Below are 13,128 nucleotides of genomic sequence, written 5' to 3' on the forward strand. Positions count from 1 at the left end.
TAGACTATGAAGCTTCATTTGGAATTCTATGAGGGAGGGTAGATCTCATTACTTTCAACTGTTTCTCTACCTGTGGATTTTGAAATGGGAGGGAGAAGGAGGTGTTACCTATATTAAAGAGGAGATGGTAACTCTGTGGGGAAACAAATCTGCTGTGAGGCCGACCACTAAGAAGATACAGTTCTTCAGACCAAGGGGAGGTCTAATTTTTCTTGGATCAGATACCCATTGTTGGGGTATTTTGGAAAACCTCCACCTGACAGGTACTTACTGTCTTGCATTTCAGCCTAGGAAAAGGTGGGACTTGGGGTTTGGAGCAGCTCCCTTAGTTCACCACTCTTTATTCAGTGCCTTCTGTGGATGTTTTGCTAAATTCAGTTTCAGATGTAAAAATGAGTGAGATTGGTTCTCTGGGAAGTTGAAAGTTACAAAGGAAAAGTAAAAAATGCAACTGATAAAGGTAAAATTTAAGTTTTGGAGAATGCTGTGAGAGTATTTGAATACTCTTGTCAGAGGATTAGCAGGGATAATTGAAATTTGCTTTTATGTTTGTACAGAGTAGAGTACTGGATATATTTGATAATTTTAAATGACTTATGATGTCGTGGACATTTAAGAATTAGGTCTTAAGTATAAAGAAATTTCCATCCAAGTTATTTTTATTTTCTTTTCCAAGTTGTTTTTAAAAGAAAGGTTATCTAATATAGAACTTGTCGCAGATAATTTTGTGTTAATGAAAAATGATAGGAGCTTTAGATTAGGTATGTAGAACCTTTACTAATTGCTGTGTATGCACTACTTAAAAATTGTTGTTAGCTTAATGTTACATTAAACGTGATGGGAATTTAATTGCCAGGTCCAATTTTACTGCCTTTTTTTCACTCTAGGTTTTAGTACCCACTGTGTCCATGGTTGGAAAGCATTTGGGAGCAAGAAAGGATCATCCAGGCTTAAAGGCTAAAGAAAATGATGAAAATTGTGGTCCCACTACTACAGTTTTTGTTGGCAACATTTCTGAGAAAGCTTCAGACATGCTTATAAGACAGCTCCTTGCTGTAAGTGTTAAACTGTTTTTAATTTTTAAGTTTTATTATCGATTTCAAATTTATGAAAACGCAGAAAGGACTGAATAATCCTTTTCTGCTTTTTATTTTGAAAATGTTCAATCCTGCAAAACAGTTGAGTGAATAGTATAGTGAAACACAATTTTGTTTTGCCACATTTATTTTCTACCCGCGCGCACACACACACCCCACACACATTTTTTCTGAATGATTGGAGATTAAGTTGTGACGTGATGTTTCATCTCTAAATACTTCCTGTTTTTCCTAAGATGGAGGACATTCTCCTATATGATCACAAAACTATCATCATACTTAAGAAATTTAAGGCTGGGATACCTGGGATGCAGTTGGTTAAGCATCTGACTTGGGCTCAGATCTTGATCTCAAGGTTGGTGAGCTCTAGCCTCACTGGGGATGAGCTTGAGCCCTCCCACTCCCACTCTCCCTGTCTTTGCCCCTTATGGAATTCTCTCTCTTTCCCTCTTTCTCTGCCCCTTGCTCACTTGTGCGTTCTCTCAAAAAAAAAAAAAAAAAAAAATTAAAGGCTGATACAGTATTTTTTCCCCCTGATATAATATTGTTAACTGAATGTATTTACAGTTCATATGTAATTTTCCCAATAATCTCCATAATTGCTGCATTTTGTTTATCTATGATTCAGTCAAGGATTATACATTGTACTGAATTGTTATACTTGGTTGGCAGGGCAGAGACTGACATGAGGCTCATAAGAGCATAAGGTCACGACCTGAGCCTCATGACCTGAGCCAAAAATCAAGAGTTGGATGCTTAACCACAGAGCCACCCTGGCGCCCCTAGACATCTTCTCTAATACAGAATAGCTTCCTGTCTTTTGCTTGTTTGTTTGTTTGCTTGTTTTGTTTTTGTTTTTCATGACATTGACATTTTTTTAAAAAGGTTTATTTTTGAGAGAGACAGAGAGAGGGAGAAGCGCGAGCACAGGGAGGGGCAGAGACAGAGGGAGACAGAAAATCTGAAGCAGTCTCTAGGCTCCAAGCTGTCAGCGCAGGGCCCAGCTCAGGGCTCAGACTCACTAATTGTGAGATCGTGACCTGAACCAAAGTCAGATGCTTAACTGACTGAGCCACCCAGGTGCCCCTGACATTGATGTTTAAAAAAAATTTTTTTTAATGTGTATTTATTTTTGAGAGAGAGAGCATGGACAGGAGAGGGGCAGAGGATACAAAGTGGGCTCTGTGCTGACAGCCTGATGTGGGGCTTGAACTCATTAACTGTGAGGTCATGACCTGAGGTGAAGTCAGACACTTAACAGACTGAGCCATCCAGTTGCCTCATTGGTTTTCTTTTTTTCTTAGTTTAAAAACTTTTATCCTGGGACGGGTGGGTGGCTCAGTTGGTTAAGCTTCCGACTTTGGCTCAGGTCATGATCTCGCTTGTTAGTGGGTTCGAGCCCCATGTTGGGCTCTGGGCTGACAGCTCAGAGCCCTGAGCCTGCTTCAGATTCTGTGTCGCCCTCTCTCTCTCCCCTTTCTGCTCATGCTCTGTCCCATGCTCGCTCTCTCTCTCTCTCTCTCTCTCTCTCTCAAAAATAAACAAAAAAAAAAGATTAAAAATTTTATCCTGGTGATAAATGCACTTTAAGTGAAATAATAATGATTTTATAATAAAAAACAACAGTGCCTGTACTCTCTCCCTCCATAATCTCCTCTGTTTTTTAAAGAAGTGATTTTAAAATCTTCTCCTTTTTGATTTTATTGCCATTTCTGTTTTGTAGAGTGTATGATCCTTGAATTAAAAAATGTTTAGGAGGGCGCCTGGGTGGCGCAGTCGGTTAAGCGTCCGACTTCAGCCAGGTCACGATCTCGCGGTCCGTGAGTTCGAGCCCCGCGTCAGGCTCTGGGCTGATGGCTCGGAGCCTGGAGCCTGCTTCCGATTCTGTGTCTCCCTCTCTCTCTGCCCCTCCCCCGTTCATGCTCTGTCTCTCTCTGTCTCAAAAATAAATAAACGTTAAAAAAAAAAAAATTAAAAAAAAAAAAATGTTTAGGAAATAAACACCACAAAACCTAGCTTCGTCAGATTCAGTATTTTGTGATACTGTCTCTAGATTTTTTTCTTAAGAAATAAATCATTACAGTTGGCCCCAATTCCCACTTCTTTTTTCACAGAGGTAATTATCAGAGGTAAACCACTATCCTAAATTTGGTGTTTATCATTCATGTGTGTATTTCTTACTTTAATTACATATTTATATATTCAGAAAATTTATAATTAAATTTTAATTCTGTACTACATAACTTGTTTTTTTCACCTAATATATATACACCTTTAGTTTACTTATTGCTATGTACCATTGGATTGTAGTAATGTACCATGAATTTTAAATTTTCTTTTTTTTTTTAAATTTTTAAATTAATCAATTATTTATTTATTTATTTTGAGACAGGGAGAGAAACAGAGCATGAGCAGGGGAGGGGCAGAGAGAGAGGGAGACACAGAATCCGAAGCAGGCTCCAGGCTCTGAGTTGTCAGCACAGAACCCAATGTGGGCTTGAACTCACAAACCAAGAGATCATGACCTGGAATTTAAAATTTTCTAATGATAGTCTTATGTATTGTTTCTATTTCTTAACACTATGTTTTGCTGTATGATTACTGGTAATGTCATGTCTTCAGTGAACATGAAAAAACTTCTGTCATGTATTCTCTTAGAAGTGGAATTTCTGAGTCTTACAGCCTGTTTATCTTCAGTTTTACAAGATAATGCCAACTTTTTTCCAAAGGAATGTTGGGAGGACATTTTTTAAAAAAACATCTCTATTGTGACATAATACTTATACTTTCAAATTCACCCTTTCATAATAATTCAGTTGTTTTTAGTATATTCACAAAGTTGTACAAACATCACCACTAACTTCATTCTAGAACATTTTCATCACCCCAACTACAAAACCTGTACCCTGTAAGTCACTTCCCATTCTCTTCTCTCCCCAGCGTATGGCAACCACTATCCTACCTTCTGTCTGTGTAGTTTTGCCTATTCTGGGTATTTTATAGACAGAGAATCATAGGGTATGTGTGGCTTTTTGTGTTTTGTCTTTTCTTTTTTACTTAATGTTTTCAGGGTTCATCTACATTGTAGCTTATATCAGTATTTCGTTCCTTTTTATGGCCAAATATTCCATCTGATGGACATACCTCATTTTGTTTACCCATTCATTAGTTGATGGGCAATTGGGTTGTTTCCACTTTTTGGTTGTCGTGAATAACGGTGCTGTGAATATTTGTGTACAAGTGTGTGGAGATAATGTATATATTCTATTTGAAACATCTTTTTATTTTTATTTATTTTTAAAGTTTGTTTATTTTGAGAGAGAGAGAGAGAGATTGAGAATCCCAAGCAGGCTCTGTGCTATCAGCACAGAGCCTGATGCAGGGCTCGAACTCACTAGCTGTGAGATCATGACCTGAGTCGAAGTTAGATGCTTAACTAACTGAGCCACCAGGGCTCCCCTTTAAGTTTTTTGTTTTTTTTTTTTAATTTTTTTTTTTAACGTTTATTTATTTTTGAGACAGAGAGAGACAGAGCATGAACAGGGGAGGGGCAGAGAGAGAGGGAGACACAGAATCTGAAGCAGGCTCCAGGCTCTGAGCTGTCAGCACAGAGCCTGACACAGGGCTGGAACTCACAAGCTGTGAGATCATGACCTGAGCCGAAGTCGGACGCTTAACCTATCAAGCCACCCACGCGCCCCTCCCCTTTAACTTTTAAGTAGGCTCTGTGACCAATGCAGGGCTCAAACTCACAACCTTGAGATCAAGTTGCATGCTATACTGAATGAGCCATCAGGGTACCCCTTATTTTTCTTTTAAGGCCTTAAATGTCTAGTGATCCTTGATTGTTTACATTTAAGAGTTAGGGATTAAAAGTCTTTTTGTGTGGAAATGCTGGGTTTGTAAAATGTTGAACATCATTGTAGGGTAATTTAGCCATCAGTTGATTGGTTTCATGCCTAGTGAGTATATGGTTGGCTGCCCTTGTTACCCATTCTGTATCCCTTCCTGATCTTTCATATCTGTTCTGTTCACTTTCTTCATAACTTCATTCTGTCTTTACCTGAGGATGGGGATAGTATAGTTTCTTATAAAGATAGCAGGCTATCTTCTCTGGGGGTGGAGATTAGAGTAGTTGCTTGAAAAGAACTCTGAGGCTTTCATTGTTCCATATTCATATTGTCAAGCAAGCACCTGTTTTTATTCAGCTTCATGCTGCAACTCCATTCTCCACTGTACGCACCTTTTACCTCTAGTCTAGGTCCACTTGGCTTTGTAGAATCCATTAACCTAATTCTTTCTCAGTAGTATCTTCATCTGTTAACACTTGGGAGTTATGGCTTTCTTTGATACGCTGAATGAGTTCCCATCCTTCCATTTGCCTTTTGTCTTTTAAAAATTTTTTTAATGTTTATTCATTTTTGAGAGACAGAGCGTGAGTGGAGGAGGGGCAGAGAGAGACTCTGAAGCAGGCTCCAGGCTCTGAGCAGTCAGCACAGGCACAGGCACAGGGTCTGACGCAGGGCTCGAATTCATGGGTGGGCAGATCATGACCTGAGCCGAAGTTGGTCACTTAACCAGCTGAGCCACCCAGGCTCCCCTTGCCTTTTGTCTTCTTAAAATTTTGTTGAGTTCTGGTGCCGTTTCCCCCTGCAATGTTTGATCTCATGGGTTTTTATCTTTTATATTCCTTGATTTTCATTTTATTGGTTTTCTGTGAAGGAAGATGTGAAAAATACATGCATTCTCTTAGTTTTGACAGGCAGTCTTCAGTTACCATTTTCCACAAATAACTTTTTTTTTTTTTAACCTTCTAGCTTTTACTTTAATAATTAGAAATAATGTTTAAAAACTTTGCAAGTAAACAAAATAATGTTTTACTCTTCAGGTAACCTGCTCCACTCATATTTCTGATTTATCGAAAATTTTTTTCGTTGCATAAAGTCTTATTGTATATTTGCAATTTCATGTCCCATGTTATTTTTGTATCCTTATCAAGCATTTCCCCATGTTACTAAAAGACTTTTATGATATAGGGGCGCCTGGGTGGCTCACTGGGTAGAGCATGCAACTCTTGATCTTGGGGTTGTGAGTTTGAGCCCCCACATTGGGTATAGAGATTACTTAAAAAAAATCTTTAAAAAGTTGTTTATAGTATATACATGTGTTTTAAAACATAATTTTTACGGACTAATTTACTTGAATTTTTTATAGTTTATTTTAAATATTATGATATTGGTAATTTTGGCGTTTTATATATTTTGGATAAGGTAAATAATGCTGTAAAATTTCTCTATTAAAAGGTAGCCAATTTTCTGCAAATAAGAGAATCTGTAAGAATTTATTATTTTTCTTTTAAATGATGTATTATATATTTCTTTTATATAATAAGCTTGTGGGAATTGAGAGAATTTTAAGAAATTTAATAGCTGGTATGATTTTTTTCTTTTATTTTTCTCGTGGTGGAAATATGATTGTGTTCTTATTTTTATTACAAATTAATTTATTTTATTAAATGGTAATGATCATTTTTTGTTTTTTATTTTGAAGAAATGTGGCTTGGTTTTGAGTTGGAAGCGAGTACAAGGTGCATCTGGGAAACTTCAAGGTAGGTAATTCTTACTAAGATCACTTTAAGCTATATAGATAGCTTCTTACATGTTTGACTCTCATTTCCCTTAACCATGGAGTATTCTGTTCGCACTCTTTGTCTTCCTTCTTACTGGAATAGGATTAAAGGTAGTTGGAAAGATTTAGCTGGGAGTTGAGATTATAAAGTGGAAAAGCATTAACAGGAAGGAGGTAGGAGAGGAAAAAATATTCAGATTTTTTTTTACAGTATTGTTTTGAAAAGTCTGTTTTTCTCGGAGCAGGAGTGTATGATTAGCATTCAACACTTAGAACTTAGGAAGGAAGCAGGAGAACTGATGGTGAGATGACCTGTTTGTCTTAGAAGCAGGCTGGTCTATCTTCTTGGTAAAAGCACCTGTTTGGTGTACATTATTCTTTTCTTTTAATGTTTATTTTTGAGAGACAGGGGGTGGGGGGAGGCTAGGGGAGGGGTGGGAGTTGGGGGGGGGGACAGAGGATCCGAGGTAGGCTCCACATGGTGACAGCAGAGAGCCTGATGCAGAGCCAGAGCTCACATACCATGTGATCGTGACCTGAGACGAAGTCAGATGCTTAATGACTGATGTACATTCTTTTTTAAAGATTTTAATTTTTTTTTTTTAACGTTTATTAATTATTAAAAGAGAGAGTCAGAGCGTGAGCAGGGGAGGGGCAGAGGGAGAGGGAGACACAGAATCTGAAGCAGGCTCCAGGCTCTGAGCTATCAGCACAGAGCCCGACACGGGGCTCAAACTCACAAACCGTGAGATCGTGACCTGAGCTGAAGTTGGACGCTTAACCGACTGAGCCACCCAGGCACCCGACTGATGTACATTCTTGAAACACTTTTTATTATGGAAAAAATCATGCGTATATAAAATTAGAGTAGTGTGATGAATTTCCACATACTCATCACCTAGCTTTATCAACTCATGGTCAATTGTGCTTAACCTGTACCCTATCCATTTCCTCCTTATGTTATTTTTAAATTTATTGTTTAATTTATTGTTTTAAAAATATTTTTGAGAAAGAGAGGCAGAGGGGATAGAGGGAGATAGACTCCCAAGCAGGTTCTGCACTCTCAGAGCAGAGTCTGATGTAGGGCTCAAACTCACGAACCATGAGATCACAGCCTAAGCCGAAATCAAGAATCAGATGCTTAACCATTGAGCCACCCAGGCACCGCCTCCTTATATTATTTTTAGGCAATCCCAAGCACCCATCACACCCCCTCTTTATATATTATTTTTAAGCAATCCCAAGCACTCATCCTATTTTAGTGTGTATCTCTAAAAGATAGGAGTTTTTTTAAAAATTTACTGAAAATACTATCATAAGACCTTCAAAAATTAACTATTTTTCTTAATATTGTAAGTCAGTGTTCAGATGTCACAAATACCAATTTTTTTTTTTTTTTTTTTTACAAATACCAATTTTTAAATGTTTTGTTTAATTCAGGATCTATACATAGTCAGCATATTGCAGTTGGCTGGCATATTTTTAAGACTTTTTAAAAATATTTTAAGTTCTCGCTCTCTTTTCCTTTGCAGTTATTTGTGGAAGAAACTGTCATTTTCCCAGTAGTGTTTCTTTAGTCTAGATTTGCTGATTGCAGCTCCACGCAGAATAATATGCCAGTGCTTCTCTGTCTTCTGTATTTTATTTTATTTATTTATTTATTTAAAAAAAAATTTTTTTTTTTAATTTTTTTTTTTTTTTTCAACATTTTTTATTTATTTTTGGGACAGAGAGAGACAGAGCATGAACGGGGGAGGGGCAGAGAGAGAGGGAGACACAGAATCGGAAACAGGCTCCAGGCTCCGAGCCATCAGCCCAGAGCCCGACGCGGGGCTCGAACTCACGGACCGCGAGATCGTGACCTGGCTGAAGTCGGACACTTAACCGACTGCGCCGCCCAGGCGCCCAAAAAAAAAAAAAAAAAAAAAAAAATTTTTTTTAATGTGTATTTTATTTTATTAAAAAAAAAAATTTTTTTTTAACGTTTATTTATTTTTGAGACAGAGAGAGACAGAACATGAACGGGGGAGGGGCAGAGAGAGGGAGACATAGAATCGGAAGCAGGCTCCAGGCTCTGAGCCATCAGCCCAGAGCCCGACGTGGGGCTCGAACTCACGGACCGCGCGATTGTGACCTGAGCTGAAGTCGGACGCCCAACCGACTGAGCCACCCAGGCGCCCCAGTGTCTATTTATTTTTGAGACAGAGACAGAGCATGAACGGGGGAGGGTCAGAGAGAGAGGGAGACACAGAATCTGAAGCAGGCTCCAGGCTCTGAGCTGTCAGCACAGAGCCCGATGTGGGGCTCAAACTCATGGACCGTGAGATCATGACCTGAGCCGAAGTTGGATGCTTAACCGACTGAGCCACCCAGGCGCCCCTGTCTTCTGTATTTTATGTAAACTGGTTGGTAGTTGTATCTTGAGACTTCGATTTGAGTTCATATGTGTTATTTTTTTGATGCTTTTATTTATAAGAATTTTCTAAAGGTATTGTTCTTCTATCATCAGACACTGGATTATTATTATTATTATTTTTTTAATTAAAAATTTTTTGTGGTTTGAGATGCAGCTGTTGATTGTCTGTTCCTGGATTGATTTATTCATTGGAGGATTGCAAAATGCGCTAGTCTAATTTGAGGACTACTATCACTCATTCATTGAAAAATAAATCTTCTTGTGGTGCCTGGGTTGCTCAGTCAGTTAAGCGTCCCACTTGAGTGTCCGACTTTGGCTCAGGTCATCACCTCACAGCTCATGAGTTCAAGCCCTGTGTCAGGCTCGGTGCTGATAGCTCAGAGCCTGGAGCCTGCCTCAGATTTTGTGTCTTTCTCTGCCCCTTCCTACTTGCCCTGACTCTGTCTCTCTGTCTCTGTCTCTCTCTCTTAGATATAAATAAGCATTAAACAAAATTTTTAATACTTTTTTTCAAGTTTTTATTTATTTTGAGGGAATGAGTGAGAGAGGGGCAGAGAGAGAGGGAGAGAATCCCAAGCTGGTTCTACACTGTCAGTTCAAAGCCTGATGCAGGATTTGAACTCACCAACCATGAGAACATGCATGACCTGAGCTGAAACCAAGAGTCGGACGCTTAACTGACTGAGCCACCCAGTGACCCCCAAAACATTTAAAAAAAAAAAAAAAAAGAAAGAAAGAAAGAAAAGAAAAGGAAAATAAATCAGGCACCTGGGTGGCTCAGTCAGTTAAGTGTCTGTCAGCTCAGATCATGATCTCACAGAGCCTGTTTCAGATTCTGTGTCTCCCTCTCTGCCCCCCCCCTCCACTCACCCTGTCTGTCTGTCTATCTTTCTCTCTCTCTCTCTCCCCCCCCCCCGTGTCTCAAAAATGAATAAATGTTAAAAAAACATTTTTAAAAAGTCTTTATTAGACTACTGCTGTAAGAATAAACCTCTATCTCCATCTAGTATTTGGTTAGAGGTATAATTGATATAAGGAAAACAGGGTAAATGCTTTGGTTCCTTGATTTTTTTTCAAAACAATCAGTTTGTGTCCTCAACATTCTTTAGCAGTGACTTTTTTAATTTATTATTTTATTTTATTTTATTAAAAAAATTTTTTAACCTTTATTTATTTATTTATTTTTTTTTAACTTTTTTTTTTTTTTTAACGTTTTTTTATTTATTTTTGAGATAGAGACAGAGCATGAACGGGGGAGGGCCAGAGAGAGAGGGAGACACAGAATCTGAAACAGGCTCCAAGCTCTGAGCTGTCAGCACAGAGCCCGACGTGGGGCTTGAACTCACGGACTGCGAGATCATGACCTGAGCCGAAGTCGGCCGCTTAACCGACTGAGCCACCCAGGCGCCCCTAACCTTTATTTATTTTTGAGAGAGAGAGTGAGAGAGCATGAGTTGGGGAGGGGAGAGAGAGAGGGAGACATGGAATGTGAAGCAGGCTCCAGGCTCTAAGCTGTCAGCACAGAGCCCGATGCAGGGCTTGAACTCATGGACCATGAGATCATGACCTGATCCAAAGTCCAACGCTTAACAGACTGAGACACCCAGGCACCCCAGCAGTGACTTTTTTTTTTTTTTTTTAATTTTTTTTAATGTTTTATTTATTTTTGAGACAGAGACAGAGCATGAACAGGGGAGGGTCAGAGGAGGGAGACACAGAATCTGAAGCAGGCTCCAGGCTCTGAGCTGTCAGCACAGAGCCCGACGCGGGGCTCGAACCCACGGGCTGTGAGATCATGACCTGAGCCGAAGTCGGACGCTTAACCGACTGAGCCACCCAGGCGCCCCGTCAGTGACTTTTTTTTAAAGAACCATTGTGAACTTAAGGATTGAAGCCTATTCGGTTCGTTGTTATACTTAATAAGAATTTATTGTCGTTATTGCTAGTGAAGCTTAAATTGTCTTAAGTCGCCTCTGCAAGTTGGATTTCCAATGGTTTTGTCGCCAGCCTGTTTTTAATAGTTACCTTGTTATTTGGAATCTGGAATCTAAGCTTATCTAGTAGTTTTTCTGTCCTAGACTTAGGGTCAGCCATTTCTTTAAGGAACTCTGGTTTTTTTTAGTGGTAAATTGCTTTAAAAATCACAAGCTGGCAATTAGGTATATTCATTACAAGACTTGTTTATTAGTCTTTGCTTTTACATTTTTCCAATGCATGTTAATTCACATTCAGGACTAAACGGTTTTTATTTAAGCTTTTCTGTTATATCTGTATTCCCATACCGAGAATCTAGAGTTTCAAGGACATTGGGATGATAGACTGTTAAATAATTACTGGCTTGGTTCATCTCATATTTCATATGCAACAATGTAAGACTAATAACATCTACACTCATCAGCAATATGGTGATAGAAGTTTTCTGTTGACAGGTCTTTTGTCTTTATGATATATCACACTAAAAAATCTAGAGTCAAATTTACTGCTTTAATGGCGCTCAGAAGATGGGTGCCTGGATGGCTCAGTCGGTTAAGTGTCCGACTTTGGCTTAGGTCATGATCTCACGGTTTGTGAGTTTGAGCCCCACATCAGCCTCTGTGCTGTCAGCTCAGAGCCTGGAGCCTGCTTCGGATTCTGTGTCTCCCTCTCTCTCTGCTCCTCCCCTGCTCACACTCTGTCTCTCTCTCAAAAATAAATAAACATTTAAAAAAAAATTTTTTTTTAAAAAGAAAAAAAATTTAAAATCACTCAGAATAGTTCCTTTCTGTGTGGTTATTTCCTTAACTGTATACATATTTGGATTCGTTTGTTTTTTTGCTTTAAATTTTTAGATTACTCTTTTAAAATTTATGTTTTAATATCTCTGGCTTAAAGTCATGGTAATAATGCTTAGAGTAGTTACTAAAATGAAACAGACACAGAAAAATTAGACTCATAACTAGGATAAAAGTTCAGTACTTTTGTAGTGTCACGACTCAGAGTTGAAAAGAGCTTTAACAGGTTCAAGCAGTCTGATGTCATATAATTGTTGCTAACTGTTAGGAAGTCTGGGTGGAATGAATTCAGGAAATAATTAAAAGACTCCATTATGAAATTTTCTGGTTCTGCTAAATATTTTATCAGCACTTCTAATAAGTAACAATTTCCCTGATTAGAATTTTTCTTTCCTGTTTTTTTTTTTCTTTCGGTTTGAGGGTGTTAAAAAAAAATCAAAGGTAGTTGAAGGAAAGAGAGGAGTGACAATGTGAAAAATCTTGGTATTAAAAACATTTGGTCTCTAATTATTTTAATTTTCCATAAATACTGTGTTTTCATAACTATTGATATTTGATGAATTCTTTACACCCATTTTTAGCCTTTGGCTTCTGTGAGTATAAGGAACCTGAATCTACCCTCCGTGCGCTCAGGTTACTGCATGACCTGCAGATTGGAGAGAAGAAACTACTTGTTAAAGTTGATGCAAAGACAAAGGCACAACTGGATGAATGGAAAGCAAAAAAGAAAGCTTCTAATGGGGTATGTTTTTTATAGTGCTGTCTTTTTAGGCTTACTGTGCTCTTTCCGTGTAAGTACTTCTTATAAGGGAATCTAATATGGGGCTTCACAAGATCATCCTCATTATAATATGTACTTGTGGCTAAAAGCAGGAGGGTATTTTTGCAGTTTATCAAAGTCTTTTATCTACCCATAGGGGATAGATGATGGTTGGTTTGCTTGTTCCAGGTTAGGATAAAGGTAGTGAGGGAGGCTGGACAAGGTTAAGTTGCCAGAAAAAACACTGGTACAGACTGTTCCTAACAGCTAATTCATTAAGGTAGCTTTGTAAGTAAGTACAACAAAATATAGTTCAGCTTACACAATTTTAATTAGTTGCCCTCTGTTTTAGAAGTACACAGGTTCTGGGGTACCTGTGTGGCTCAGTCAGTTGGGCATCAAACTCTTGACTTTGACTCAGGTCATGATCTCACAGTTCATGAGTTGGAGCCCCAC

The 13,128-nt window shown here is 38.5% G+C and overlaps 1 protein-coding gene across 2 annotated transcripts in view; it reads left to right on the forward strand.

Moving 5' to 3' along the window:
• RBM25 (RNA binding motif protein 25) overlaps positions 1-13,128 on the forward strand; it is a 58,635-nt gene that overhangs the window by 15,653 nt on the left and 29,854 nt on the right. For both annotated transcript variants that reach the window (XM_058739549.1, XM_058739548.1), the window contains exons 4-6: positions 888-1,055; positions 6,648-6,705; positions 12,494-12,654. In XM_058739549.1, coding sequence (XP_058595532.1) covers positions 888-1,055; positions 6,648-6,705; positions 12,494-12,654 — 387 coding nt within the window. The remainder of the gene's footprint in view (positions 1-887; positions 1,056-6,647; positions 6,706-12,493; positions 12,655-13,128) is intronic.

Source organism: Neofelis nebulosa, chromosome 7, assembly GCF_028018385.1.
Source record: "Neofelis nebulosa isolate mNeoNeb1 chromosome 7, mNeoNeb1.pri, whole genome shotgun sequence".
NCBI lineage: Eukaryota > Metazoa > Chordata > Mammalia > Carnivora > Felidae > Neofelis > Neofelis nebulosa.